At 42.8% G+C, this 27,543-nt stretch overlaps 1 protein-coding gene across 2 annotated transcripts in view; it reads right to left on the bottom strand.

The window, feature by feature from the left end:
• Positions 1-27,543, bottom strand: part of ADAMTS17 (ADAM metallopeptidase with thrombospondin type 1 motif 17) — a 154,695-nt gene that overhangs the window by 95,016 nt on the left and 32,136 nt on the right. For both annotated transcript variants that reach the window (XM_088063372.1, XM_088063373.1), the window contains exons 7-8: positions 23,672-23,715; positions 1,017-1,122 (exon numbers count right to left, since the gene is read on the bottom strand). In XM_088063372.1, the coding sequence (XP_087919498.1) occupies positions 1,017-1,122; positions 23,672-23,715 (150 nt within the window). The remainder of the gene's footprint in view (positions 1-1,016; positions 1,123-23,671; positions 23,716-27,543) is intronic.

Below are 27,543 nucleotides of genomic sequence, written 5' to 3'. Positions count from 1 at the left end.
CACAAAAAAAAACTCAGGCACAACCTCTTAACTACAGGAACAAAGTTGGGATTTCCCACCTTACATCCAAAAAGGCTGAAGGAAAGAGCGCTTCAAAACCCCCCAGGCACAGTCCTGCCCCCTGTCTAATTTCTGTACCTTCCACAGTCTAACTGTGACACTGCAACCAGAGTGATGTCAATGGAAAGGGGAAAAAGCTGATCAGTATTATTGTGTGAGTGAAGTAACACTGGGCCTGGAGAGAGGGAATGTGGAGCTGACCTTTGGTTAACTCATTATCTGCACTAAGAGGATGCAGCTGACTCTTCCAGTCAATTTTGTTTCCTTCAGCCCATGGGGTATTTATAGGCAGCTGTAAAGAGTCTCCAAAGTCACCTGCAGAAAGTACCCAGTAATCTCATTCTGCAAATTTCTGTCTGACTAGGACTTATCACGATCCTTCCTGCTTTTTCCAGTGTGTTCAAAGTGTCTTAGGTGTGATTGAGCTGATAAATCAAATTACAGGATTTCTTTCTTTTGATCAAATAATTCTGCTTAAGGGCATTTCCAAAGTACTGATGTTTACTATTTCAGTCACAGCAGATTACTTCACATGCAGAGATGAAACCATTACCAAACTATTTAACTATTAAAGCCCTTAACACAGACACCTGAACTTCAGAGAAAACTTGGCAAGTTTAAAGATTTTGAGGCTCATGTTGGTTTTGTGGACCTATTCTACACAGTAAAGAAAGGCAGAATTTGTCTCTATTACTGGTATTTAAAAGATTGAGGCCTCTTTGTGCTGCTCAGAATCAGAAGAGAGAGCTGAAAACAGGGTAAGTTCAACTAGAAAGATTTATGTGTGCTAAAATGGGTATTTACATAAGCCTCCTGAAAATTAAGTTATGCATCAATGTGCTACATTTATGAAATCATAACAAACATGCCACACTAGTAATTGCACTTGTCTGGCTTCAAATAAAAGTATCCTGCAGTGACACAAGTAAAGGAGGAAAAGAAGGACAAGTTCTTACTTGTGCCCAAGTTCATGTGCAATTGTGAATGCCAGATTGAGACCATTGTCTTCAGCAAGAACACATTTTCTCTTGGCACTGCAGACACCTCCTAGGTAAGCAATTCCTGCAACAAAAACACAGAGAACAGTCCCATCAAAACCAGTGAAACAGCTCATTCACACAAAACATACAGCAGTAGCAACCAAAATGATCAAAAATGCAACCAGAATAAAAAATATTAGAGCAGTTTCCATACAAAATCATTTGAGTAGTTTCTTCCTCATCCTAATGAAGAATCAGTCCAGAGTTTTGTCAGACAGGAAATAAGTAAAACACACTCACCTTCACTGCTTTCATTGGAAAATATATTTCACTGACCCAAAAATTCATCTAAACTTGTCTACTAATACCCTCTACTACAGCATTAGAGGATGCAGTGAAGGAGCCTGAACAAGCAGTTAAATTGAGTTATCTCAATTTTCAGAATGAAGTCAGGGAGAAGGAATAAAACAATAAAGCAGAGACTCTGAAAAGATCTTATATTTTCCCTTATTTTCATGCTTAAAAGAAAGCCAGTGTCAGAGCCAGGAGAGCTGGCAAAGTGCTGATTGTGAGTCACAAAGCCAATGTAGGTGGCACAGGTCTCCTATTACTGAGTGGAATTTAGGATTTGATCCATGCACAGTATTCTCCTGTTTGTGTGGGCACCACGAATGGTTTGAGGCTGAGGCCAAAAAGGAATTCAAAAGTTACAGCATGAAACCTCTGCTATGGAAAAACAATAGTCCTCATCTGCCCTTCCTGCAGCCAGACTGTCCCCTGCTGAAAATGCCACTGCACCTGGGGATGCTGTGATGGCATCACAGGCCAGCTCAGGGTGTCTCAGGGGATACATCTGCTTTGATTTGTATTTAACAGCACACAAGGACTGTATTTCCTCACTGCAGTTCCGTGGAGGGGAGGCTGGATGGAGCTTCCTTGAAGGATCAGAGCGTGACCATGCAATGGAATCATGAGATCCCCGTTTTGCTTTTTTTTTTCTCCTCTCAGAGTTGACAAAGCTGTGGTTATCAGGGTGCAAATGTAAAACTTTAGACCTGGAAGAAGTCCAGCTCTGTTTTTATGGGTTTTGACAATAAGGATGTGGATATTTGTTGCTGGGGTGTTCTGGATGGAATGGAAGGATGGGTAACAGCCTTTTACTTCAGCACTTGCAGCGAAGAGTGAAGGCAGAAATCAGGCACTAACACTTGCTTACTTTAAAAATGCTGACTGTGAAAGGGCAGATTCATACCACAAACATACAGCAAAAAAAATGAGATCAAGATTTAACCTTTTAAATCAGTGGCCATAAAAGGCTGGATTTCAGCACTTTTCTTGGCCTGACTTGCTTCTTACATGCACAATAGTCCAAAGGATGTCAAGGAATTGCTCAGGAAGTAACAGCCTTCTTCAAGAAAGATGTTTGAGACGGCAAGCTCAGTCCACACACCTGGTGGCCCAATGAATGCCACTTTTTGGTTAAAGGGAAGCTAAAATGGAGCATTTGAGTCAGCTGAAAGGCACTTTTACTGAATAGGAAGAGATATTTTGGTTCCCTTTCAGCAGTTTTAGGCAGAAATTATCAGAGCAGGACTTTTACCAAAAGTGTTTTATTCATACTACTAAACCTGATTATTCCACCTTTATCTTCCATTAACCTGTGCCAATATCTCTCTCAGTTGTATCTGACACATGAGGTTTTAACTGAGGAGCAACAATTGCATTTCAGGCTCAGGGGCTGAGCAGGCAAGTCAGTTTAGCATGAAATTATTCATGCCAAGTTCCTTTTGAGAGATTTCATAAAATGAGGCTGGGTCTATGTTTGCCATCATGGAGATGGAAGGGGACAGCATTCCCATTTTTGAGAGGTGTGGCACAGCAAAACAGTCTAGAATTCTGCCAATATATTAAATACCAATTAAAATGTCAAATACATTATCTCAAATAGTAATTCTTCTGAAGTCTTTGTTTAGTGGCTCTAATCCCCACTGAACCTGGCAATGCATATCTACATTATTATTTTGGCTTTTGGTCTGTGCTAAAATCCTCATTATTCAAGGGTGGAAAAGTAATGATTAAGAACTTGTACATCCACCAGTGGTCAAAGAAGTAGTGACTGTGGCTCAGTTACAGACTCTTAGTCATCTGTTTTTATTAGCTATTTTCACTGCTTAATGTGAATCCTGTGTGGCCATTTTATAATATCTGAAATCATCAATTAAAAAATGTAGCCATTTAAAATTAGTTTATTATTACAGAAATGGACTGGGCAGAGAAACTCATAATCCTGGAAGAGCAGAAATCTTTGTGGAGTACATGGAGTGAACTCAGGAAGAAGTCCAGCTCATGAACTGCTGAGTGCTTATTACTAATAGTCATTCTGGAACAGCAAGCCAGTTATAACAAATTGGTATCACATTTTAAGCCTGAAAAAGCTTGTCTTAAAAACGTTTTTGAAATCTATTTTTTCTATCAAACTATTTCCTAAGACGATAATTTTCTTTTGGACCAATACATTTTAGCATTAATTCCTTTCATCAGAATATCAACAGCAAATAAATTATTGATCTGCAAACATACTCCAGTTTCCTAGTAAATCTATCTGAACCATTAACATAAATGCAACTTTTTTTTTTAATCCAGTACAATGATCCACATAACAGATAGGCAGAGAAAAATACACCTTTAACCAACAACAATAGTAGCACAATGCCTTGGTAGCTGCATTAACATGATTTATGTCTTCATTGGGATGAATGGAAACTGTTGTTTGCCTCCTAAATTTCCAGATTTTTATCTGAGCCTTTCAAGTCTGCAGAACTGGAATAAAAACTTCATGAACTCAGACATGCTTGTGAAAATCCTGGCATGCCGTGGTTCTACCAGGCTGGGAATAATATAAGAGGAAATGCTTTTATTTGGTAATTTTCCTTCTGGCCCTGTCTGTGAGACAGGTGTGTACATGTGAAAATGAAAAATAGGGATGGAAGCTGAACTGGGATTTTTGTTTGTTTTTTAAGAAAAACTTCTCATCACACTTCTCATCCACCACTGCATATATACAGATAGTGGCTTTCTTTGGGGAAAAAATGTCCTTATCTTTCAGATATGCTGTCAGCAATTACCACAAATCTATTTTTAATATATAAAAAAGGTCAAGCAGGAGTATCAGTGGAAGAGGGAAAGGAAAGCCAATTACTATTTTTACTATTACCAAGCATGAGGGTTTTTTTCTTTCTCTCCTGAGAAATTACATAATTACAGCCTATAACTTCTGTGCTTGGACATGCAGAGCTATCTGCACTTCCACAGCAAACCCTGGGACACAGGCAACTGTGTAAACTCACATTTATCCAAAAACTTGTCATACATAAACAGTTTGCAGCTGTTGGCCTTCTTGCCAGCTATGAGCCCTCCACCAGCAGTATCTCCAAGGGGAATGATCCCATCTATCCCAGTTAGGCATGAGGATATTACACACTTGCCACAGGGATGGCCAAAGCTGGGAGAAGACAAGTCCTGGTGCGTAGGTTCCCATTTTGTCCTACTCCAGACACCTGGGGCTTCCTCCTGACGGCTCTGGAGTATTCACTCAGCAAGTGGTTTGTCCAGGTACTCCAGCTTTCAACTCTCTAATGTCTTGTTTTCATTGCACTCCTAATACTTTAATCTCTTCTTTTGCCAACCACCTCTGGATACAGAACTTTTACTTGATTAAAACTTGGCTGGCTCTCCTCCTGCTCAATGTATTTGCTGTTGGGAAGGGAGCCAAACTCCCAGTCCTGAAGTCTGCTTGGCACAGACAGAGACTCCCTGCATATCCACATGCTCAGAGCAAACCTCCCATTCCCTGTCATTACTAGTTTGGTGTTGAGCTGATGTTTTTCTCATCCTCCCATGATTTTCAATTTGTGCAGCTTGAACATTGCCATCAATTACATTCCTGCAGCCTCTCTTAACATCCTACACGAGTAAAATCAGGAAACCCTGAAGTGATTCATGCTCTGCCTTTCCATTCAATGGCAATGATATGTTTGACAGAGATGCCCTGCCTGTATATACACATCAAGTCAGTCACCAAGGGAATCTTCCAGTGCTTGTGATACCTAAAATGAAAAATACTTCTCCCTTTCTATAAAGCCTACATAGAAAAGGTTCCAAAATTTAAGAAACATTAAAGAAGAAACCCACTAAACTGCCTCCAAGATAGGTACTAACACTGTTCTACAGCTGAATAAACAGAGGTCTCAAGAGTCAGCGGTATCCAGGTGAAAAAGAACTGTATCCATGGAAGGGCCCTCACAGACAGGCTAAGGCTGTCACCACTGAGCCTCCAGGCCAAGTTTGGTTTATAGGGATCATCCAGAAAAGTGAACAGGGTGAGCTGTTCCTTCATTTTAGAAGAATGTCCTAATTCAAAGCTAATTCAAAGCTGGACATGCAATCTTAGTGGCACAGATTAATTTGGCTTAATGCTGGATAGTCCTCCAAGATGCCAATTTCTGTTAATCTCACAGTAACAACATGGTTTCCATTAGAGTTTAATATTCATGTATGGAAACTGTTTCCCTTAGCAATAATTTTCATTGTTACTGCATTTAACAAAAACCACACTGGAAACAACACACTCATCATGAACCACAACTACAGAAATTACAGTGCAGCCATCCAGTGCACAAAACACTGCTACAGTCAGGTAGGAAAACAAGTTAATAATCACATTAGTGCAAGTCACAATATTTTGAACTCAGGTCTTTAGAGAGGAAGAGCTTCTGATGTCATGAACCAGCTGATGGCAGCCACCATGACTCCTGAGAATATCCACCAGATCCAGACTATCTGTACCTGGGCAACTTGTTGCAAATGTGCCCATTAGCACAGAATCCTCTTCTCCCTTTGGAGAATATAGCCTGTTCTGAATTTCAACATGACCCCTGTAAAACTGTTCACCATGACCTGCAGGGATGCAGCACAACTCTCCCAGAACTCATTCAGCTGTCCTGTAGTGCCCAGTAACTTCTTCCTCTGAAAACACTGTCATTTCCAGTGACAACTTCTGTCAGAATCCCAAAAGTCCAGCAAGAAAAATAAACAGCTGAAACACAAAGTGTAGGTGCTTTCTGAATCTCCTGATTTTCAAAACACTCACCCTGAAGAATTAACAGATGAAATCCCTCCCTGATATTCACAGTACCAGCTGATTTTTCTGGAGCTCACAAGGATAAACTCCTCAGAACACAAAGTCCTCATAGCACGAATGAGTGAAATGCTCAACACCTTTGGCAGGAGATAGATTTCTGATTATCAGGAATAACTAGAGATACTTGGCCTTGAATATTGATACAACACCCAAGGGTCTAATGAGTGGCCCTGGATAACATTTCACAAAACCAGGGCTCTAGAACAAGCCAGACTGAACCATGTGCTTTAATCTTTGTGAAAGGACTGTGTGTGATTCAGGCAGAAACACACAAAATTTAGCTCTGGCACCACTGCAACTGAACAGAACTTCTCAGTCAATTCTTTCATCCTACACTGGAGCCCAGGCAGGAGTGCACTGCCCCATTTCCAAACAAATTACCTGACACCTAAACCAGCTGCCCTCCTCAGTACCTTCCTGATAAAAATACCTTTGTGAGGCCAGACCTCTTCATGCCTGCAAATCTGCAGAGGCAGCAAGATTTAATCATCAGAGCTTAAAGGAGTGCTTTTGCTATCTTCCTTTTCTCTGTTTAATTACCCTGCAGGACAGCAATTAATGGAACACGTGGAATTCCCTCCCGTAGCACAGCTAACCCTCACCTTTACCTTTCAGTCTTTCTGCAGGGCTTTTCTGTTTCTTGGGAATCCTCCTGAGGTTTTACAAGTTTAATGGTTGAATTATTTATCTCCTTTACCAACCTGCCCACACACAGACATTCCCCAAGATGGCAAGAGCTTTATTCCAATGTTATTTGCATTGGATTTAAACTCTGCTAATTCACTGATTTAGGAGAAGGGGACTGCCCAGACAGTAGAAAAGCTCTAGAGATTGAGACCTCTCCTAGCTTCAGGGATATCTCTCCTCACCCACAGCAGCAGAAGCTGTTTCAGATACCAAATGCAGTGAGATAAAGCTGAGAGATGTTCTAACACTTTTTTAAGTCCAGAAACCCCCATTTAACCAAGGCCTACAAAAACATTACTCATGCTGCATTATAAGAGCAGACAACGTTTGGAAACCCTCAGAGGTTTGGCATGGACATCTTTGAAACCACATTCCTTTCCAGTGCCATTCACCAGGACTTGTGTTCACAAACATAAATATTCACCACACTGACCACACCTGAGGAGAGGTGTGGTGTTCACTGGATTTCAGAGAAAGCTGGAAACAAGCACCCTGCTCAGCCTCATGGAGCAGATATCCATCAGTGACACAGGTACCACTGATCTTGCCTTGCAGCAAGGGAATGCACTAAAGGCCCACCTGAAATTCTTTCCAGCCCTATTTTTCTAAGCTTTTATGATAAAACACCAGGATCTAAGACCTCAGCAAAGCAGGAGATAAAAGAAATTCCCTGTCTCTCTGACATCTGCTCTTTGTTCAGCGTGACATCCTCCGTGCCATTCACGGCTCCTCCCTTTCAGCAAACCATCACTTCCCTGGATGACAGCACATTAATAAATCCTCTCCATCCAACAAGACATGAAGAGTGCCTTAATTAACTGGGGCAGAGGAAGCAGGGTATCATCTACATGTTTACTCTGCTTTGATATGCTAACAGCCACATTCCAGAGAGCTTCTCCCCAACACTCCCCAGAGCCCAGGCTGCTGCTGAATGCAGATCTCAAACACAGCTCCTCCCTGCAATCCTGTTTCTTTAGTTAAATACAGAGTTTAGGACATTTAGTCCAAATCAGACCACCATTCCTGAATGCTGATTCCCAAATCCAGGCAGCTAATTCACCATCTGCTTATAGACATCACTGCCTGGTGCTGAAAGTCTCCATGCTCACACACACATGGAATTACATGGGGCTTGATTACTCAAAGTGAGATATATTAGGACAGCTGTTGAGAGGAAAGGCAAGGGAAGAGCTGGCCAGGTGGATTTGAGAGAGGGATTCCAGTTGGGGACTGGACTGAATGAGTTAACACACAGTGATGGGAAGAATACAGAAGCCTGGTATCATTCAAATTTAGTGAACAAGGCAGGAAGAGAAATGGGAAGAGATTAGGGAATGAGAAGAGACAGGGAGAGAAAAGTAGCAAATGGAGATAATATGGGTTTTCCAGAAGGCTTCAGGAAACATGACTTTGATCTCATAGGCAGCAGGGAGTCACTTCTGAGGGAGGCAGGGGTCAAGGAGGGCAGGAGATAAGATCAGAAGGGAAGATGAGCTCCCTGAGAATGTCTCCCTGTACTTACTGTTGGAGAAAAATGGATCTACAGCCCTAGGTCAGAAGTCTCTGGCATCATGGGTTCACTTGAGGAATTACTGAACAAGTCTGAGGGCATGGAATTATTCAGGCAGGGAGGCAAAACCTGGCACTGAGCATAAAGGAGGGACAGGCTTTTGGAACTGGTATAGGAACAAGGGATGGAAATCAGAGAGATACAAGATAGTGAGAGAAAAAGAGGCACAGGGGACAACGTTGTTCAGGGACATCTCACACCAGAAAGGAATCAAATCTGGCAGAAGGCAGCAGAGATCTGATCCTTTTGAAAGGCTACAAGAACAGAGACTGAGAACTCAAAGAAAACATCACCAACAACTGTGAAACCAAGCTGCAAATCAGGATTTGGATCCTGGCCCTCAAAAGTCACCTCTGCCTGGGGCTCAGAGGCATTTGGAGTTGAATATCTTGTGTTGGACTCCTGGTGTTCAGTGGATGAACCTGCCAGTCCTTTCTACAAACTGCTGTAGAGTTAAGGAGGACCTTCCCTTCCCACATGCATGGAAACATCAGCATGACAATATGCAAAAGGCAGGCAGCCCATCAAGGCAGCAGCAGGACTCAGCACTGGATTCAGGGTTTGTGGAGCTGTGTGAGTAACTGTCTTTCACTGCAGTGGCTGCAGCACAGAGACACAGGATAAAAATGGCTCCACATCTCTCACCTGCTGGATGGCTTGACAAAAGGAGAGAGCTCCACCTGCCCCTGCTCTAAATAGCCTTTATGAATCTCACCTTTCCTTTTCACAGATGTTATTAAAAATCAGTATTTCAGTATTTTCATTTTCACCTCTGCTGTCTGGTGGAAGAGGCCTGAACTCAAGAATTGCATCAGTTGTCCCCTAAGATGCAACTTTCAGGAAATAAATAACTCACCAAAAAAAGAGAGAAAAATATAGCAACTCTTCCATCAGAAAGGAAAGCACTCAAGGTCTCCCATGCCCCATTCTCACCACTCTGCCACATGCCTATGTCAGTCTGCCAACACCTGTCCTCAGGATGGATTCCCACCTGCAGGTTACCATCTCCAAAGGTATGGAAAAGCAACCCTGGCACTGTCTGCCATAGCTGCAGCTCCGCAAACTGTGTAAGGTTCCAAAACCAGCCTTGGGGCTATTTTCCTTTTCCTGTTTTCAGATGAGTTCTGTGAATTCCACTTTTGGACTTGTCAGTTTGCCCCTGCAACTCATCTGATCCACCTGCTTCAACAGAGGGCCTGAATTCAGAGAGAAGGAAGAAAAATATCAAATCAGAGCTTTTAATGTGACCACTAAACAAAGAACAATATGGAATTCAGCAGCAGGAATTCTGGAGCCTTTAAATTCCTCACTATCTCCCTTCCAGAATGAAGAGACAAGGTCAGACTTGGCAATAAATCAGAAAAAATATTTGGAGTCTCTGTACCAAACAGCATCTGCTTTAAGAGCAAACAGTCAGGGTCCAGCATTCAGTTCCAGTTTTTCCCTTCCTGTAGTTGCAAACACTAAGAAATTCATGAAGTTTTGCAAATAAATTAAAAGTTTCTTTTAACAGTTCCAAGAGCTTTCCCTAGCCATGCCTATCTCACCCTGCTGTGGTGTTGGTCAGGGATGGGTTCATGAGCAAGGATCAGTCCTGCAATGGTTAAACAATGTTGAGTAACATGCAATGAACAATATTTCAGTGTCTGGAGAGTGTCAGCCCAGTCTGCTGAAAGTTTTGGAGATGCCTGAACACCTGTGCTGCTGATGAATGGCATTCTTCCACAGCTCCCCATTAAATATTTTCCATGTTCTTACAGAATGACTCAGCAATCGCTACTCTCAAAACCTGAATGAATCTATACTTTTGAAACATGTTAGTATTTAAAGTGTATTTTATTTTTAGCTGCTGTATGCATGTCAAAGCTGTTCTCCTGGCAACATCAGAGCAGCTCAGGTAAGCTGCAGGGAAGGCAGGCCTGCAAATGGGATGATGCACAGTGATCACATCCAAACAGATGCTTTTCCAAATTGTTCCTGTGATACTTCTCATCTGCAGCTCCCACATCCTGACTTCCAGGGCTGCTGAAGCTCTTGGCTTCACTTTGGCAAGCTGCCAGCCAGCACTGATAAACTTATTTAGAAATTCTTGATTCAGCCCTTCTGTTTTAATTCTTTGCTGAGTGCTGATTTAACCTCGCGGCCTGACTTGACAAGGCTGACAAACCCAAGGGCTGTGCCTGATAAGGTTAATAGGGTTGAGTTACTCTGTTAAGTCAGAATTTGGGTTGAAAAGCTGGTCCCTAGCACCTCCACCCTGGCTGATACCTCTGCTGCCAAAGGTGGGGAGTGAAAATGATCATGGCAGTGCCATGGCTCTGCTCCTCTCCTCACACACTACCAACAAGCATCACATTTGTTCTGGCAGAGCATGACAGCATGGTGGAAAGGGAGGTGAGAATAAATAAAAAATCCCTAAACTTACTGCAGAATTAATGGCTTGATTTCCTAGAGATTACCACTGCCATTTGGGGTCCTGATGTAAACACGGATGATGCAATCTTTCCCTCGCTGGCAGCATCAGGGGGAGACAGCTCCTTCCTCTACTTAGTTTCCTAATTTTCAGAAAACTTCTGGAAGCCTAATATTTCTGAGCTCCATATCCTCAAATTTTATTCCAATTGACCAATGGATTATATAAAAGTATTAGAGAACAACCATCACTGGGGGAGACAGACATGAGCACAAAGCACACACAGGTCATAGACACACTCACCAAACCAGGTTGAAATATTTGAGTTACTACTAACCCAAAGGGCCTCTCCTCTGGGTTCCCAAACAGAGCTGTCCATCCTGGCTTCCACTCCCCAGGAAGGGAATAACCCACAGAGTAGTTTATGCAGACACAAATATATCACAGCATCAGCCTGACTGAAGAGAAGTAATGGCTAATTTCAGAGGTAACATGGCTGGAGATATTTTTAATATGTCCCGAATCTAGTTTTTTAAGTACGTCTTTTTCTACATTCCTCAAAAATAAAATGTCACCTTTAAAGCCACACCAGCTACAGAGAAACTCTGAAAAAGTTTTTCACTCTGAAAAAGACCAGCCTGAGCTTTTCTCACACTTAATAAAAAGAAATCTCTCATGTTCAAACTTGAGCTCCAGTGAAAGAAAACACAAATTTGGATGAATACCACTGAGCTGTTTGCAGTGACTGACAGCAGCCAGAGAGTCCCTGGTGCCTCACAGACACAAGTCAAGGCACAGTCCCAGTCCTGGGGCCTTTACGAACTGAATTCAGAAGTGACAGCCCGGTGCTAAAGAAAAGAAGGTTGACAGTGATGGCACTAAAGAAAATTGTCACAGGATCCTGCAGGAGCCAGGGGACATTTCCATGCACGTTGTGCTCATGTTACTGCTCCAGGGCTTTGTGCTGAAGTTCTCCCAACAGGGAGAGAACTGCCTCTTCTAGTCCCACGTGTTTCTAAATAAAACACCCCGAGGAAATGCAGGGGCTCCTCAATACCTGCCTGAGTGACACTTCCAGTTCTGAGCTAAATCCCTGTGTCCCTGAGAATTCTGTCCTGAGTGTGCAGCACAGTTTGCAGGGTCTCCTCAGCTGTCAACTGAGGACTGTCCACTCAGGACTCCTGGAGGGAATTTGCAGCAGGAACAGCTGCACTTCCAAGCTACGTAGGTTTGGTATTTTTGGACCAGCCTGCCTGGGAGCCCAGTGGCAGTGGCCTCCTGGCAGCTGCCATATATTGAGAAGCATTTCCCAACAAAGCCACCTGATTAATGATAACATAATCAGCTTCATGGCATCCCCACAGAACAAGCTGGATGTCTATTACATCCACTCTAACAGGACCAGCTACCAAAACCAGGATAGGCTGGGTCAAAGTCTCACTGGAACCAACAAATTATAACCCCTGGCTTTGGAAAAAGGTGCATTAAATCATTTCCTGGCTTCCTTTACTCAGTTTCCCAACCCCAGAAGTTTGACCTTTGTCCTTTTTTCTTAAGTGTAAAGCCAGGAAGCTTTATTTACCTCTGTGTTCAGATCATGCTGTGGCTTACAGACACCGGTGCATGGGTGGGTGTCCTGCACCTCTGTAAACCCATCAGTGCATTGAACAAAATCCTAGCTACAGCAGTCAAGAGCTGGGGTTCTTCATCATGGAAAAGGCCAAATGCTCTCAGAATCCAGACCTTTGCTCTGAGGCAGAAACACCACACCCTTCCCACAGAGACATCCCAGAGAATGCCAACCCAGGAGGGCTGTGCTAGGAACCTCTGCCCCTCACTTGGCTCCACAGAGGGAGAAGGGAAATGGGAAGATCCAAGTGAGACAGATAACCCATGGAAAGAAGTCTGGGGCAAATCAGAGAACATAATGGAAGAGGGAATAAGATACCAGGAGGAAGAATATGAAACTGAAACATAATTACTGTACTCTGGTGAGGTAACAGACATTGCTGAAACTACAAAGTTAGAACTTCAGTAGCCCTTAAGCAACACTTTTGTGTTGCAGGATCCCAGGATCCCCACAGGAAAGCATCTCTATTCAGATGCTGTTGAAGTATGTGGTACAGAAGGTCAGGCAGCAATCACAGGGAAAACCATCTGGAAGGACAGAGCAGCTCCAGGGAATAGTGCTGCCCCTCTGAAGTCAACAGACACTTGGAAGAGACATCAAGGGGATTAGAAGGAGCACCAATACTTCCCCAGGAGCCAGGACAGGTCGAGAGAGCAGGAATTTCATCCACTCTTGGACCCAGACAAGAACAAGCTGGAGACAACATTTGTTCTCTGACTGACAGAGCCAGAAAAACAAACTGGAGCACACAAGATAAGAAACATGAGTGTACAGGTTTCTTAAACAGATATAAAATATACATTCAAAATAGAAATCTAACTTCAGTCTTCTACTTTCCTGTCATTTCAAGAACGACAAAGTCTGATTAAACTGGTGGACTTGTTTTCAATAAATAAAAACATCCACACAGAGTTTCCTAACTCACTGGCCAGTTTTCTTATAAATAACTGCAGTGTTTACACTGTTTGTCTGCTACAGCACAAATATTGCTGTACATGCTGGAGCTTGATGGATGATATTACTAAAACCAACAAGTAGATCCTCAGCAGAACATTTATGTGTACCCAGCAGCCCAGTTATGGCCAGGCAGAGCCTTAGTGCAAACAGCTCAGGCAAAGCAGCCACACAGAAATGTATGACACAACCACACAAAACCAACAAATGCCTTCAACCTGCTGACTGCTCATGACTACCAACAAAGCAGGAAAACAAGGCTAATTCCGAGCTAAGCAAACACAGAAATCCTTCACATTCTACAAATCATGCTGAGAGAGTACAGGAGGAGAAAGATATTTGATGGGTTGACTCTATGGGTTTCACTATTATTATTATTCTGATAAGTTCAATGTATTTCTATCAGCTGATCTAGAAGGTAAAAAGACTTGTCAAGCTAATCCAGGCAAAACTGTTGCAGATTATAGGATTCTGAACCTGAAATTTAAAAACTTGTGTCCAAATAAAATTCCAAGGAAATCCATTTCTGTTCAAGGGACAGTTTATATACAAATACACACACACATATGTATATACACCTGTCAGTGATAATTTCACTACCTATAGTCACCTTCCTATCTAAACCGGCCAGGACTTGAAAAAGAAACCCCAGTATTTTCTACAAGGAATATCTGGTCAAATCTGTATGTGTAAAATTCAAAGTATTCTGCCATGCATTTAGAGACAGTAATTTATTTCCAGAATGTGTCTGTGCATTCTTGGGTCAGCCCAAAATTTCATCACCTTCCCCACAGCACCTGCCATTAATATTTCCAGCCATGGAATGAGCTTGTAGTGGATCACAGCTGGCTGGAGCACACTCCCTACTGCATTTTCAGCACACTGATAAACACAGGGAAGATTTTCAGTGCTGCAAAGTACTGTTGGATACCCAATTCCTATTTGCATTATGTGGAGCACAACCCCAGCTGAAATGCTTGGAGCTTGTGCTGAGGCAGTGGGAGAATTGTTAAATAAAACCCAACAACATTCCAAGGATTTAAAGTGGCTTTCAGTCTACTGAGTGCACTTGGTGTAGCAAAATCCTGCCAGGACCAGACACCCTGCAAAATGGGCTAGGTATAATAACAGGTCATGTTACCAGATGATTAATGAGAGCTGGGAAAAAAACAATTCAAACAAACAAAAAAATCAGCACAGATCAAACTCTTTTCTTGGGGAAGGGGAGGGAAAATTTTATGCACACTTCCCAGTGTGGTTTTCTTGGTTATCACCAGTAAAATCTCATCTCTATGTTATTTAAAACTTGCTCTCACAATTGCATTTCACCTTGGCAGCTGCAAAACAAAAGAAATGTAGATGTACAGTAGGCAACTGTCCTTCATTTCCTTCCTTTACTCTTACATATCCTGTGTGCAACTGGAATGCTTCTATTTGATTATCCAGTGGAGCAAATGCTACAATGAATGCAATCATGCCTTATTACCCTACATGTCTGCAGCCTATTGCACAGCTATGTACAGATGTTTTTACACAAGCTTGGTTTTCTAGCTACAGGGTCTATAAAACAATAGGAACTATCTGAAATGTTTTCAAGCCAGCAAAGGATAAAGGCACTGTAAAGCAGTCAACTGGATAAAAGCCATCTATGTCTGACAGGAGAAGAAAAACCTCTGAGGTTTCTCGATTATAAACACGTCAGCTTTCTGAAAGTGCTGCAGTCTGCAGCAAACTGACCAGGAATGTGTAAACAGAGGGGAAAATAAGGACCCAGGCAGTGGAAAGAAGGAACACAAACCTCTGGCCTGTTGAAGGGCTTAATCACTATTTTACTGACCTGAAGACCTGGCTGGTGCCCAAGGAAGTGCCTCTGGTAGCCTTAGCTGGGGGCTGGACTGAGACTCAGCCCCAGCCTGCTTTGTCCTTGGGCTTGTGCCTTCCCATCTCGAGGCTTCACCAGCGCCATGGGGATCACAGTTCTGATCTCTTTGGTACAGAGCTTTGCATTTTACTGAGGAAAGGCCCTGTTTACAATTTCATTTCCGTCTCCTCTCAATATATTCTTTTTTTACCAATAAAACACAGTGCAAAAACCCCTCAATGTGTTGTTTCATGGTCTGTCAGGGAGGCAGTGCGAATTAACGGGTAAGGCACCGGGTTGGAAATTGGGATGTGCAAAATCATTCCAAGTTCTTGGATGAGAACCAGTGAGAAACCATTTTTATGAGCCCCATTTCCCCCCGTCCACCGGGACAGAAGCGTGTCATAGCAGAAAATCCTGCTTTCTGCTGCAGAGAGCCTGGGGTTAGCATTCCCAGCCCAGAGGGGTTATTTATAGAGCACGGACAGCAGGTCTGACACCGTGGAAAACAAACACTATTTATCTTTCCACAACCTTTTATAACAAAAGGGGAAGCAAGAAGCAGGGTGAGCTATGAAAGCAGAATTGATGATTTTATTTGTTTATGATCATTCTGGTGAGAACCCCCCAGAGAAACAAACCCTCAGCAAAGGGAAGTGATGGAGCTGCAGAGTGAAGCAGTGCAGGAAGCATGGAAAATCTCCATTTACATGGATGAGGCAGGAGACAAGAGCAGAAACACTACAAACCCCAAAAGACACTAATGGTCTGTCCACAGACCAAATATAATGAGCTTGTTCTGCTCATGTCTGTCTCAAAGGCTTCTCAGCCTCACACACACAGTAGCCAGGAGCAGTTCCAGAGCTTTTCCTGACAGCTGTTTGGCAGTGTGGGCTTAACTGGACATCAATTAGGCTCCAGCTTTTCTGTTTGCAAACACAATGACCCCTTTCCGAGATAAACAGCAGAGATTGCTTTAAATCATCATTAAATGCTGCTTAGCCATAAGCTAAACCTTGGGTCTCAAGCAGTATCCCACAAATCATCTCTAATTTAGAAAACAATTGAGGCAACAAAAGATGTCTAGGAACGAAAACTATAATTCAGAAGTTCTAGCATAGTATATTCAGGAGAACCAAAACACTAAGACATGCCTGTCATACAAAATGAAATATTAAAATATTATATTTCTGATTGTTTTTTCTCCATGCCAGCATGCAAATGTACTGAATTGCTTCTGAAGGACACTATCCTGTAAATTCACTGGGAATTGTTAGTTCAAACAGTCATAACAAGTTTTCTTCCCCCAGAGTGATTGCATGTCAAAGCCCCAGACGTAGCAAGAGGGTGAGGGATAAAAAGATGGGGTGAGGAACATCACATGCAGGTATCTGCCCTTTAAGCTATAAGACCAAAATTCCCAGGTGCTTTGTGTACATATCTATATAATTTCACAGACAGAAATGGCCCTGGAGTGGAATGCAGGACGTGTTTGCACCTGCACCAGTCAAGCTGCACAATGATTTAGCACATCAAGTGATTTATGAGATGGAGTTGAAATCAAAGAATAAAGCCATAATATCAGAAAAAATATCAACAAAGTCATGGCAAATATTTTCCCTCATGACTTGCTCCTTTCAATAAAGGCAGCAGAAAGAACCTCAGTTCTTTCTAACCACCAGTTACACACTAGGCCAGGGGTTTGGGCTGGAGTCCTGGATTCTTGAGGGGAAACAACCATAGTTCTGGTAGCCACTGAATTTTTTGAAGAAAGCCAGGCTGGATGGGACTGGAACAACCTGGTCTAGTGGAAAATGTCCCATGGCACAAGGTTGGAATGAGCTGGGCTTTAATGGTCCCAAATCATTCTAGAATTCTATGATAATTATATCAAGATGCAATTTATTCGAACAGTAATCAGCACCACCCTGTAATAATGCTGAGTTTTTTGCATTGATGTGATGGCCTGGAGAATATTTACTCAATAATATGTTGCCTGGTAAAGTACTATGGGTTCTTTCCACAGCATTTTAGACAGTTGCTCACTAGCATTTATTGAAACACAGCCCAGTGAACCATTAATAAAACCATGGGAGAAGACAAAGCTTTCAAGCTAAAATCAGCTTAAACATCCAGCACCAACTTTGGGGTGAGCCACAACAAAGACAAAAGTTCTGTCAAAGTCTAAATGTCAGAAGGGAGCAATCAACAAGAAAAGCAAGATTTAGGATGAGCAGAGACACACTAACAAACTAAAGCAGGGTGGGAAGATTTTGGACAAGCTGCCCTACATCTGACAACGACTATGAACATATTTCAGAAATCAGCTTAAATATCTATGAGCATTAATTACCAATAGCAGCTTGATGGAGGACATGAAAGGCCAGGTACAGAGCAGGAAGTGTGTTATTCCTCCCTGCTGACAGTGTTTAGTTCCAGCTCCCTGAAAACAAGCTTCAAACACACACCACGCTGCAAGGCCACTGTTTTATCTGCTGGGATGGGTGAGCATGACAGACAGATAAATAATGGGAAAATAAAAGGGCCTGAAGCACATTTTGGGGCTGCTAAAGGAGAATGATGTATTGAGGAGAACTAATGAGGAACTGCTGGAGGTTTATGAAGACTGAAGTGGAGTAAACGTAGGGAAATTCCGTGACCTCGGTGGGCATGTCCCACGGTCTGAGTGATGGAAAACAGACCCTCCAGGGCCTCTGGGAACAGCAGCCTCTGGCTGTCCAGGCCCAGCTGAACAAAGACAACACAAAGGAACAAAACTGAGCAAGAGCTCCTACAAGTTCTGAACTAACCCCAAAGAGGAATAGGGAAAAAGGAAAGGGAAGGGAGTTAATCATGAGAGCAACTGAGGGTCTGTGAGACCTCAGAGCTGGAAACTGGAAATAGATGGAAGAGGGAAAAATGACAAACATACAGAAAACCTCTAAGTAATCCTCTCCCCACTAAACACTTGAATTTGTTTTAATTACCCAAGTTATTTCCTTCACCAAAGACATGAAACAAAGAGAAATTTTAAAAAGCTGAGATAACTGTGAGTCGATAGCGCTCAACCAGATTGATAAATTCCCAAAGAGAAGAGCGATCAACCACTTACTTTCTACAAAAACTCCTTGCAGCAGGACAATATGAGCTTCCAACTAAGAACAGCACCTTTTTCAGCCAAGGAGATCAAGAATCCACCAGTGCCCTCAGTACATGGAATGAATAAAGACAAACCTAAACAAGACTACTGGGATGCAAAACAAACCCAAAGGCAAATAAAATTCAAATGCTCTACTTTCCTTAACAATAAAACCAGAATGTAAGATGGTATCAGGAGGGTTGCATGTCTCAGTCAACATCAAAGAACAGGACCAGGATCCTGACCCAAATGAAGCCACCACCAAGATTCTGAGTCTGGTGTAAGCAGGATTTTCCTCTGGTCTTCAGTACCCAATGAGGCAGCCTGGCAAAAGTCATGTCCCCAAAACAAGAAAACAAAAAGCACAGACAGGACACTGAATCAGGCAGAGCAAGGGTTACAGCAGCAGGAATTCCCAAATACCTGAGTGGATGTGCTTATCCCAGGGCTCTACTGAGATTTATGCAATCTCATATTACACTTGCTTGGCACATTAATTTTTAGTGGGAATTTGGAAGAGGAGGGATTGCTAGCTGGTGAAAAGAAGCTGGAAGGCTGTGGTGGGTAGGGTGGGACCTGGGAGATGGTAGAGATGAATATACTCAATAGCACAGTTCAGCACAGTCTGGGTTGTGCAGCATTTATTCCCTAGCAACCAAAAGGCAAGGGGAAAACTCTCCCACTGCACTGGACCACAGCTCCCTATGGTTTCCTGAAGCCAACAGCCTGACTCCACTGCCCTGCAGAGCCACAAGTGACAGAAATTTGCAGTGCTATGAAGTCCCTTTCTTTCCCAAACACAAACTCAATGGTGTTTCTTTAAGAGACATTTTAACCTCCAGAAGGTTCATTTTAATGTATTAAGCTGTGTTTGGGTATGGTTTGAAGGACAGTCCCAGCAAGGCTTTTGCTAAAGCCAGGCACTGCTGCTCTAATGAATTGTTTTAAGCAGCAGGTATTTCTATTTATTCTGGCATCAAATAAAAACCCGCCCTGGAATATACAGAAACATTCAACATGAACCACTATGGAAAATGTTTTTAATGTGAGAATTCCTTTTCCACTCAGAGAAAACCAGCTAGTTTTTTCCCTTTCCTTGGGGATGAATTCTCTGTTGTGACACTGGCAAGGCACTGGAATCAATATGACACAGGGAGGAAGATTTAAATGAACAGTACAGGCAGTATGACCAGAATTGTCTCCTGCTATGGACAGGTCAGCCAGAGGTGGCAAATCACCAAGGAAAAGGTAAAAATGTGCAGTGTTTTGAGGTGTTTAACATGGAATAAAAAAGCCTACTTGGAGACACAGACCATAGATCCTCTTTTGCCAAACCTGGGCATATTTTGAAACACTTTATTGCGATAAACAGCCAGGAGATGGGAATGTTTTTCTCCAAACACTGATTCACTTGTGGAAAGAGTCTGGAAAACTATGTTTCTCAATCACCTCCACTCTCTGCTTGGTTTTCTCCAGGCAGCTATTCCTCCAGCTCAGCCTGCCCCTCTGCAGTACACACATTTATTCTGCTTTCTTTTCCCCAACATCAAGCCACAGAGGAGCACATGTGACTGCAGCAGAGGTAAAGTCATTTTTAACCAGGGCAATTTAAGGATATTTAAGACACATTCTCATTTTCCATTTCCCAATTCCACACTGCCCCCAATTTTATTATTAGCTGAATACAGGGAAGCTTCAGCTTGGATATGGGGTAACATGTACACTGAGGAATGAAGGCCAAGCTTTGCCTTGAAATATGCAGGATCATTCCTAACTAACCGTAAAGCTGCTTATTTGGCACTGGCAGTGGAAATATTGAACGAAAGGGGCATTCTCAATCTGCTTATGTCACAGAAAGGTTGGATTCTGACAGTGTGCAAGGCTCCAAGCTGCAGCCTGATATTAATAGCAAGACATTAAACTCGCAATTTGGCTGGCTCGGAGGCAGCTCCGTTGGAGCAGAGATTTTTCTGCAGGAAACGGCAGCTCTGGTTGGAGTCACAGCACGAGGGATGAGCCCAAAGCAGACTCAGGAATTTTGACTGGTGTGTGATGAGGCTGTGTCACACAAAGAGAACTTTCCTGCTCAAACTGAGGAGTGTATCCCACCGCAGAGGCTGTCGGAACACAACTGTTCCACAAAGGAATATTGTTTTCCTTCTGTCCACCTCCTTTGGAATCCATCCATTCCTAGGCCTAACTTACCCAAGCAAGTGGGACAATGAGTGTTAACAAACTGTTTCTCACACAAACATGGTTCTGTTCCATGGTGCAGACAGTGGGGTATCACCTCACCAAGACACACCTACACATTTTCCCCATTTTTGAGCTTGTTTTTGCCATTATGTAACCCTCCACACTACCCTGGCAGCTGGGCCAAGAAAATTTGAACCAAGTCCCCAGAGCAACTGGTTTCAGTGAGGGGCCCCTGCCAGAATACAAATACAAACCTCCTGTTGCTGTTTTCTTGCTGTGTCTGCATGGCAGGCAAAGATTCCAGACAGGTTTTTCAATATGGATCTTACAGAGCACAAATGAACACCTCTTATGAGCCATTTAAAGTTTGTAATCCCACTTCCCAACAGCTAGGCCTCAAGGCTTCTACCAGTTAAGTTTTGCTTCCTTATTTCTCACAATGTAAAGAAAATCAAGAATATTTGTCACTGAAAATAACATTACCTACAACACTCTGATTTCAGGACATATAGTCCAACAAATTCCTTAGAATCTCTTGAACATGATGAAGCAACATTAGATCCTGGACTTGTACTGCATCACACCCCTAAGAACCCCACACTCTTTACAGACCTCCCTAAGCCATGCAATCTCCTGTAGCTTTGCACTCAAAATCCTCATTTCACAGAGGAAGACAGAAGCATTCAGAATTCAAGTCACTTGCCAGATGTCACACAATGAGTCAGTGCCAGAGCTGGGAATAGAAATCAGGAGTCTAAGAGTTCAGATTCTCTGCCTTATATAGAGCAGCAGCCTCAGTCTCCTGGCTTAGGAGGGCAGCTACTCGCTGCATTTACAGGATGGCAGCATTGGCATTGCAAGGGCCAACCTCAGCCATAAGGGTGTAAAAACAAACATGCATCTGCTGAGAACACGTCCTTCATCTGTTCAGGTGTAAAGCAAGAAATAAAAGCAAGTTGCTGTTGTAGAGAACTTTGGGGGGTGCAACAACCTCAGCATAACCATTAAGACCAAACGCGATGTCACTCATTGGACTCACTTCTTGCTTCCACAGGCAGTGCTGCTGATTTGGAGAGGAATATCTGGGAGCTGCAGTGAGAAACGGGAATCTGGCAACAGCAGAAATGGTTGAAACACCGAGATAAACATTCCTAAGCCAGTATGGAGGATCAGTGGGCATCTGCCTGTCTCAATTGTTGCACTCATATTAAGCCCAAGTCAAAACCATGCCACACTGCTGCTCATATCACCCAGGTATGTGCACATGGCATGGAACTCTGCCTATTAAAAACCTATTTATTTACAACTGACACCTGCTTTTTTCAATCCTAACAAAGGAGGAAAAGTGGAGAATTTTTTTGAATGGTTAAAATTACCAACACTAATCACTGTCTCAAACCAGCTGCATGTCACAAAAGAATATTCATTAATTTATTCTTCCTCTGCCATGAAAAAGTGCAAATAGCACAACAAGGCCAAATGGGGCACAGAAGATACATAAGTGAAGTTTTAAGTGCTTTGCTGCCACATAATCAAACTGTCAGGGGAGAAGGTAGGAAAAGCAGGATTGAAGAGAGCAAAGAGGCCTGACTGGTTTTGTCCCATGAATATTCACCTAAATATTTTGGAAAACTATGCTAGAAAGAGCAAGGGAGTTTAATCTTCTTTGCAGTGATCTTCTACTTTCTCCACTGCAGCCACAGCCTGCAGCAAGCTGCAGTACAAGAAATAACTTGGGTATTGTAAGAACAGAAGTCATAAAAATATTTCCTTAGTCATGCCGTCTCTGGTAATAAAATTCCCTGAATAGAGATCTTCAACAATAGTATCTTTAAATGTGGAAAGAGCTCTGACTTTAGTCAGCATGTGTCTTCCATCAGTTTCTCTCTTTTTTTTATTTTTAACTTCTTTATTGTATCTTACCACAGCCACCAGGTACAGGCACAAAGTGTAAAAATCCTCCTCACTGGAAGTGTTTTCCACTGGACACAGAATAAACACATTGTGAGGGATTCCAAATGGAAAAAGCTTGGACACGGAGGCCAGTCCTTGCTCGTGTGTATGTATCCTTCAGCACTGTATTTCCTCCTTTCACCAGATCCCCACACCAGGGAGGGAAGGAGCTGCGTTCCAAGATGTGCCTTCCACAGGACTCCTGCTGAAGGCACTTCCCTCCCTGCTCTGCATCACCCACTGCCCATAACCCCTGCAAATGTCTCTCTAAACACTGGAGTGTAAGAACAGCTGAAAATTAGGATTCACTCCAAGTTTACACAGAATGGAGGATAGGGGGCCACCTGACTTTCAGGCAAGTCTAAAAAAATTCATGCCATCATGCCAGAGAGGATGTTGAGCTGTGCCTCCAAACACAGCTGCCACTGTGGGGATTAAAAAAAACAAAACAACCCAGGAGAACACTGAAGGTTACTGCTACCTGAGTGAAATAAATAAACAAAGTATTTAATGTGTGGGATGTAAGGACCCTGTGTATGCAGGCTTTGGATACAAGCAAAGGCAGTTAGGAAGTAGGAGGAGCAGTAGGCTGAAAAGATGATTTAACTTGGCATTCCTACAATGAGGTATTCTTCTCCAGTGTCTGAGTGCCAGCTTGATTTGGGAATGTCACACAGGTTCTTACAATGGGAAATACACTCCTTTGTTAGCAAATTCTTGTTTGAGGCGAGAGAGAACTAAAAGGAACATTATACAGACACACCAAGAGGCCGTTTCTTCTGCATCCACTCCAAAGAAGCAAAAATACTTAAGAATAACTCATGAACCCAGAGACCTCCAGGGCTTAGAAGGGGTTAAAATTTAATGGCTTATTTATAGCTCATACCCTGCTCAGCTAATCCATATTTGCATCACAGAAGTACACAGAACAGCAAAACCAACATTACAGCAAACCAAAGATTGCCCAGAACACTGCTCTTAGCACAGAGGTGGCTATCAAAATACCCTCCCTTAATTCTTGGACTTACCCACAGTGTCACAAGGCTCGTCTTTGTGCACGCAGAAATCTGTCCTAGAAAGAAAAACAGAACAGAAGTGAAATGTATCCTGGGCCTCCAGACTAGGAAAAAGCAGTGGTGCATGACTCACATATCATGGGTGTTGAGGTCTGGGGATTTTGTAAGGCTGCTGTGCAGTCTACATGATGACAACACAGATAGCAGCCCTGATTGCTACTGAGATTTCACGCAATTATGAGAATCAGCCCCACGTACACAGTCCAGTTTAACAGACTTAAGATTCAGCACCTAAAAGAGCCCTGCCTCAGTCAGAGATGTCACACTTATTCCACAACTGGATTAAAACTGAAGCTCTTTCCACAAGAGAATTCTAACAAGAACAAGCAGACACCCTGTGGTGCACCCTAAAAGATAGTGGCAGTAGGAGATGCGTGGGGCACAGCCCAAAGGCACAGAACTAATAATATGTACCCAGAAATTCCCAACTCTTCATTAGAATAGAAAAGAACATGAAGAAAGCAGGACTAAAGACAGATGTTGACATGGAAGAAGAAAGAGAATTTCAGGATTTTCTTGGTAATGGGCAAATTAGCTTCAACTAAATTTATTATTTGCCATGTTATGGTTTGAATCCAACAGAGAGATGTTCAAGAGACTCCATTTGGTTCCCCACATCTCATCAAAGCAGGAGAAGATACTAGAGATGCCAGTGGCACCCATAAATCAACAAGGGATCCATGGATTAAACAGAAACAGAATAAAAGCCTTGAAGCTCACCATCAAAGCACTGACACATCATGTGAGATGATTTTGTACATGAGATTCCTCGTGACAGAAAAACAAGTGTGCGGGGGGAAGTGTTTTATAACCAAATTAATAGCTTGAATACATTTCAACAAGCACTTAGACCAAAGTTTTAGGAGCTCTCTTCATCAGGGCTGCTTTGCAGCGCAATCCACAATGAAGAGGAGCTGCAGAGAAACATCAAATGTGCTAAAATATTTCAGAAGTTCCTGAACCCAAGGGAAGCTGAGGAACTCTAGTCTCTATCACCATGGCTTTCCTCACCCTGGGAGGAGACAAGAGAATCCTATTAGTGCATTTGGAGTGTGCCATTCAAAATGCCTGAGTCCCCATGGGATTTGGGGTTTAAGAGTTTGGCAGGAGGAAGATCAAAAATACTTTGAGAAAGATAAATACTTAGAAAAAGAAAATACTTAAGAGAAATATAAAAATAGATAAAAAGTGCTCTTTCCTTGAAGAAAGTTATGAAACTGGGGTTTACAGGAAAAGGGATTTAAGGCCCAAGACTGTGGCTGACAAATCCAGACCCTCCACACCAAACTCCTTTGAAAACCACAAATCAAGCTGTCAAGGGCTTGGAAGGAGAGCACAAACAGCCATTACCAGCTCTTGTTCAGCAGACATTGAAAACCAACCACGCTTCAATGCAGAAAAACCATAAGAACCATCAAAGTGTTAAAAAATCAGACAGGAACCAAACAAAAATCGGAAGCTATGACCACACACCGGCCCCAGCTTTCATTTTTCACTGCAGCCTGTGTCTCGACACCTTGGCATTCCAGCCTTCCCAAGGAAGACTGATGACAGTCTCCTGACGGAGCTGGCACCAGCGCGCCTGCTCGACTTCCCAGAGCCAGCTTGACAGAGGTTTATTTAAGGACTTATTATGTTATATAAACTGCTAAATCAAACAGATGCTTTTCTTGTGACAACAGATAGCTGAACTATTAGTGGATGGCAGGAGGCCACAGCTAGAAAAGCCTCTCTCTCTCTCCAGAGCCTGTCCAGCCCTGCAACTAATGCACAGAATTTCTGCTCCTCACGCTGTCCCACACCAAAAGGTGTCTGGCACTTTTTGGCAGCCCCACAGAGGAATGACCACCATGCTATTAAATAAGTGGTCTGTAAATGATCCAGCACAACTTGAAGATTCTCCTACAGAGGTAGAACAACCCTTGTGCATGAAGAGAGTGCTGTGATGCTGTTTGGTCAGGGAAGGGCTTGAAGCATATCAGCAGCAGAACTGAACATTGCTGGCAATTCAAGTATAAAACCTGCTCAGCCCATCCTCAAAACTGTCATAAACACAAGACCAAGAGACTCCATCTTCTATTCAAATATATGTACAAAAAGGCCAGGATTTAAACCATCTGGATCATTGAAATTATTTTATCCCAAAACTCTGTGGCCAAACAACAAAGCACATCCAGACTTTTAGTCAAAAACCAGCTCGGTGAGTCTTGGTCTTCTTCCAAAGGCAAGAAGACTCCTCATCACAAAGCCCATTGCTGAAACTCCAGGAGTCCTTCCCTGGCAGTCAGAGGGAAAACACAACATGGAAAGGTGTTCACAATGATCTGTCTCACCTGTGGCTCTGTCACACCAGTGATTTAAATGACCCCATCCTGGCACCTGAAACTAATCTGCTTTTAAAAAGGTTTCAATCGGAGGTGTCTCTCTGGAACATTTTTGAGCTCAACTGCAGGGGTAATTTTGAAGTGAGAACTTGATATGACTGATACTATAATGATAGTCAACAATGCAGAAAAGATACTTTAATATTTATTGCATGTCTCTTATCAGAGAAGCATAGTTCTGTTAGCAGAATTTTTTGAAGAGCTGTGTTGAAATAAAACTTTTACTCCAGGAGCTGCAGTTCAAATCCAACATCTGACCTTCTTTCATGAGATCTTGGATAATATATTGAAATATATTGAAACCACAGCTCTAGCTGTGAACCAGCTTTACTCTTCACTTTTAGCCACTGACTGAATCAAGCAGGACACGAGTTCTCATCCTGTGACCTGTGAAATTCCCAGTCATTATCACGTGTAGTACCCAGCAGAGGTTTCCATTAGCAGAGTACAACAATTCTCCAAAAAATGACAAGAAGTCAGTTGTTTTGTTCAATAAAAATAGCCAGAAGAGCTCAGAACTCCTCCTACAGTCACTCTTCCATCTGGCTCCCACCAACTGGAAAAAAATACCTAACTGTGCTAAGCTAAACTCTGCAATTCAGGTCCTTCCTGTGAGAAAGAAGGACAGTAGTTGAACTGTGCAACAGGAATAAGAAGCATTCTGTTAAGTGGCCATTCCCAGCACCCTTCAAATGTCATCTTTTGACCAGTCTAACCCTGCAGGGTCATAAAGCTAAAGGACAGAGGAAGCTGGTACAGTCCAAAACCTGCCAAAATAAACTTTCCACATCCATAGCTACATTCAGCAGCACTATGTGCCCAGTTTCCTCCATGCACAGTGAATTCCTCCATTTGCCCATTTAATGGGAAGGCAAAGAGCTGGAGAAATGTGGAAGCGAGGATGAGGCTGCAAATGGAACAACCACACCACTGTGTCAGGAAAGAACAAGTCTTTGCTTACAGACAGGTCTGAATCCTGTTCCTGTCAGTGCTGGGATGTTCTTTGCTCTGCTATCACATCACCTATAGTCTAATAGGTGACCCAAACACCTCCAGCCAGGAGCTGGGATAACATCAGTGTGCCTGAAGATTTCCCAGGGAATGCAAAAGACAGAGGGATCAAGAGAGGGAATGTGTTTCAAATGAGACATGCTTCTAAAATCACTAAGATACAGATTCTGCAGACAGAAGTTATTCTGGTCAGCTGCCTGTTAAAATATGAAGTACACTATCCAAAGATGCCAGAGACCTAAATTTCTGGAAGTTCAAAACCAGAACGGGAATGAGAAAAGTCTGATGATTATAGAGACCACAACACTATATTCAGACCTTCAGGGCTGTGACAGATTACTCCCACTGTCTCACTTATTTACTAAGCTGGACAATGCATCTTGTTCCACAGACACAGTGTATCTCTCACCTGGAACTCAGGTGGATACC

Source organism: Pseudopodoces humilis, chromosome 16, assembly GCF_049639895.1.
Source record: "Pseudopodoces humilis isolate 2021_Gansu_Grassland_sample_001 chromosome 16, ASM4963989v1, whole genome shotgun sequence".
In the NCBI taxonomy this organism is placed as follows: Eukaryota; Metazoa; Chordata; class Aves; order Passeriformes; family Paridae; genus Pseudopodoces; species Pseudopodoces humilis.
The sequence above is the reverse complement of the archived record's forward strand: the minus strand, read 5'-3'. Positions and strand labels throughout refer to the sequence as shown.